The 3,705-nt window shown below is 36.5% G+C and overlaps 1 protein-coding gene across 1 annotated transcript; it reads left to right on the top strand.

Annotated features, from left to right (window-relative positions):
- The first annotated feature begins 1,205 nt into the window (after positions 1-1,205).
- On the top strand, positions 1,206-2,762 carry LOC104957465 (pre-mRNA-splicing factor 38A-like). The gene is made up of 3 exons (XM_010785103.1): positions 1,206-1,450; positions 1,961-2,120; positions 2,573-2,762. The coding sequence occupies exons 1-3, from the start codon at positions 1,321-1,323 to the stop codon at positions 2,745-2,747; spliced, it is 465 nt and encodes a 154-aa protein (XP_010783405.1). The 5' UTR covers positions 1,206-1,320; the 3' UTR covers positions 2,748-2,762.
- The last annotated feature ends 943 nt before the right edge of the window (positions 2,763-3,705 follow it).

The following is a 3,705-nucleotide window of genomic DNA, read 5'->3' as shown; positions in this document are numbered from 1 at the left end:
AGTATAATTTAACCACTTATTACACACACTGTAGTTAGCAGAGCAGTGTGTGGGACATGCCAAAATCATGTACATCCAATTAAAAAATACGGTATAAAAGGAAGGAAACACATTTCAAGAGACTTATCATTGTACTGATATGTGTGTAAATGTTTGGCCATTTATAATAAGACCTCAGAGTTTCATTATTCTGCTAAATTTTCATGATAACTGAGTGATTCTGATGGGGACACCAAAGTTACTTTATAGTGATATTGACCCACTCTGTTTGTTTCTTTTGTGACATTTTTTTTAATACAGGCAATTATACTTTTGAGTCATCTACATTACCTTACTTTAGGATAATAATAAAACCATATTAATAAAAAGATAATAATAGTGTTCTCTGCCCCTACTCCCCGTTCTGCCCTATCTGCACCACGGTGATACTGCTGTCATCGCTCGCCTCTCCTTCGGTGGTGCCCTCGGCTCCCTCCGCCGCCACACTGGAGATCACTATCCCGTCGGGGGTCGAGTCTCTGGCACTATTATTTTGGGGTTCGCGGGCTGAAAACTCTCATCATACTTCATCAATAGTAGCACATGGTATATATTGTATGACTTTGTAATTTTTTAATGTTGATATGTATTCGCTCATAGCCTTCTGTGCCTTTCACGCAGACAGTAAAAGCGAATTTTGAAATGACAAATAGGTTTATGTTTCAAGTTTATTTGGATTAAAAACGTGTTTTTAAACCCTTCTGTTCAAAGTTGATATTTAGTTTCTTAAAAGATTAAATCTTTAAAAACATGCTGAAACAACAAATTTAAATTAAAATGTTTTTGCTTTACAACAATGTGTTGGTCCTATTCAAGCAACATAAATAAGCCCAATAATGCAAAAAGTTTCTGAGCGTTTTTGTCTGTCATGTTGGACCGATTTTGCAAAAACTTTGAGTTCATTCTTCCATCAGTTGATGTGTGGTTTAGCTTTCAAATATTTACACTAATGAATAAAATGTTTACTCAACAAAATCAAGTTGTTTACCAAAAAGTCCACGTTGTTTCTTTCCCAATAAAAAAAAAAAAATCGATGGGAAAAAGTATTGATAAGAAAGTTGTAGTACCGCCGTTTTGCCACTACTAATATTTTCCATAGATATTTTCCTCTGAGTCCGGAGCACTTCCTGGGGGCTTGCGTAAAACCCGAAAAAGAAGAAGAGAAGAAGAAGTAGCTTCAATTTCGCACATGCGCAAGACAAATCGTGTTCCCGGAAAGGATCGGGCAGCGACAGTTGTGCTGTTGTTTCCCTGTTAGCAAAAGTAACTCATTGTATTTAAATGGCAAACAGAACCGTTAAAGATGCTAACAGTATACACGGGACCAACCCGCAGTATTTGGTGGAGAAAATCATCCGGACTCGAATATACGAATCAAAGTACTGGAAGGAGGAGTGCTTCGGTCTCACCGGTGAGGAACGTTGGCTTGTTAGCCAGAGAGCTACCGTTAGCCTCCTGTTCTCTGGAGTCACGTTAACAGACATGGAACCGTTTCTTATAGTTTACACTAGATCTCTTAACATGTAAAATATAACAAGTATGTCAATAGCTTATTAAGTTAACACAACCTAACACTAAGCTATCATTGAAGTAATTTACCGATTGTCCACCGGGATACATAGCCATCATTTATTTGATATTTTGCCTGATGAATAATGAAGTGAATATACATAGCTCTTTATTTCAACACCAATATAGAGTGATCATCTATCATGTATCGCATACAAATGGTGGTTATAGTTTGCTTTTTATTATAGAATGACCAAAACTCAATTTGTATTTTGACTCCCCCTTATAACATACTGAGGTTCATTTGTAATATTATTTTATCAGCCTCCAGTTGGTGTCAACGTTTTCTTTTAGTTACTTTTGTATTTCCCAGTTACTGTGATGTAATGTGTGCATGTTTTGTCATTCCCAGCTGAGCTGGTTGTAGATAAAGCCATGGAGTTGAAGTATGTTGGTGGAGTGTTTGGAGGAAACATCAAGCCCACTCCCTTCCTCTGCCTCACTCTGAAGATGCTGCAGATTCAACCTGAAAAAGACATCATCGTTGAGTTCATTAAAAACGAGGATTTCAAGTGAGTTTCTATCAGAATCTATTGAGAGAAACAATTAACACATGTCTGGTTCTATATTCACTTCATCAAACAACAAAATGAAACATAGGATAAATGCAGGCACACTTTCACGTTGTATATTTATAACTGTCTTAATGCCTTATATCATATATTTTGAACGTTTATCTTTGTACATTGCAAATCTTTGTCCATTGCAAATCTTTGTACATTGCATATATACTATATACTGCAAACTGTTTCAAGTTCCTGCTAAAACTGCAAAGCTCTTGTTATGAATTGTTTATTGTTATTACAAAACACAAAAGCAAATTCATTTTATGTGCAAACCTACGCTGCAAAAAATTGATGCAGTGATTTAAATGTTCTTGCATCTGAAAGACCAGTCAACATGAGAGAAATGTGTATGATAAGTATTTTCCTACAATCTTAATATGTTCTCACTTTGTTTTTAGATATGTTCGTCTACTAGGAGCGATGTACATGAGGTTAACTGGCACTGCTGTTGATTGCTACAAATACTTGGAGCCGCTGTACAACGATTACAGAAAAGTCAAGAGTCAGAACAGAAACGGAGGTGAGTTTTTGATTAATGAACTCACATTAACATATAAATGTTTCGAAGTGTAAAACAGTGGTTCCCTGTTCCTGCTGTCTTTTCAAAACCAACCGGGAGCAGGTATACATTAAGGGTAAAATGTCACTGGCCCTCTGGGCCGTCGGAATGTTATTATCACTGGCCCCCCCATTGTAAACACTTGCCCGGAGCATTCGTCCAAAAAATCGACTAATAATGAAGAAAATGAACACATTTGTTGCAATAGTAATTTATGCACTAACTACATTACTACTTGTACTACAACATTTGAATCATCAGTTCTTCCTCATTTTCCTCAATTGTTCATATTTGGTTTATTAAAATAATGATATTGTGGTCATTGTTAAAAAATGTCTGCTATTATTATGAGTATTATTATTTGTATAATGCGCTTTCTGCCTTCCTGTCATTAGGAGTTAGAAATGTAATGGCTATGTAATAGATTAGATTAGAACCCAGTGTGAGAAAAAGTTTTTAGACAGTACTTGTCCATGGACAAGTGAGTTTGGCAATTTACTTGTCCGAATACATTTTTCACTTGTCCAGAATGGACACAAATTGGGGCCACTGGAATCTTCTTCTTTGCCATCGTATTTTACATTTTCCCACGGTTTTTACGACACCCTAACGTAAGTGAGCGGTAGGGTTGGGTATCGTTTGGATTTTAACGATTCCGGTTCTGCTTTTCGATACCAGTTATTTTCGGTTCTCGATTCCGGTTCTTTGAGACGGTAAAAATAAGTCCCATGACAAACTGGGAGAAAAATATATTTATGAAAACATTAAGTCAAATCTGTATTCCTATTTACAAATCACTTCATACTGTTTAATTTCTTACGGTTATTAAATACAATTATATACAAATAATCTCTGCATTGTTTAGTTAGTTCTAAGCGGTGCAGTTTGAGAATGGACAATTGGCCCAGTCTCCTCTGATGTTACACTGCAACCTGCCTGTGAGACAGAGTCCAACCAGGGTCGGACTGGGGG

The sequence above is a fragment of the Notothenia coriiceps genome, unplaced genomic scaffold (genome assembly GCF_000735185.1).
Source record: "Notothenia coriiceps isolate Sejong01 unplaced genomic scaffold, NC01 NC01_scaffold00027122, whole genome shotgun sequence".
NCBI classification, from domain to species: Eukaryota; Metazoa; Chordata; class Actinopteri; order Perciformes; family Nototheniidae; genus Notothenia; species Notothenia coriiceps.
Note: the sequence above shows the minus strand (reverse complement) of the source record. Positions and strands in the feature narration are given on the sequence as shown.

Bases quoted from the DNA above. Each gene is read 5' to 3' on its own strand.
- LOC104957465 (XM_010785103.1), top strand. From the start codon at position 1,321: ATGGCAAACAGAACCGTTAAAGATGCTAACAGTATACACGGGACCAAC. The intron at 1,451-1,960 runs GTGAGGAACGTT...TGTCATTCCCAG, and splicing joins GGAGTGCTTCGGTCTCACCG to CTGAGCTGGTTGTAGATAAA. The intron at 2,121-2,572 runs GTGAGTTTCTAT...CTTTGTTTTTAG, and splicing joins ATTAAAAACGAGGATTTCAA to ATATGTTCGTCTACTAGGAG.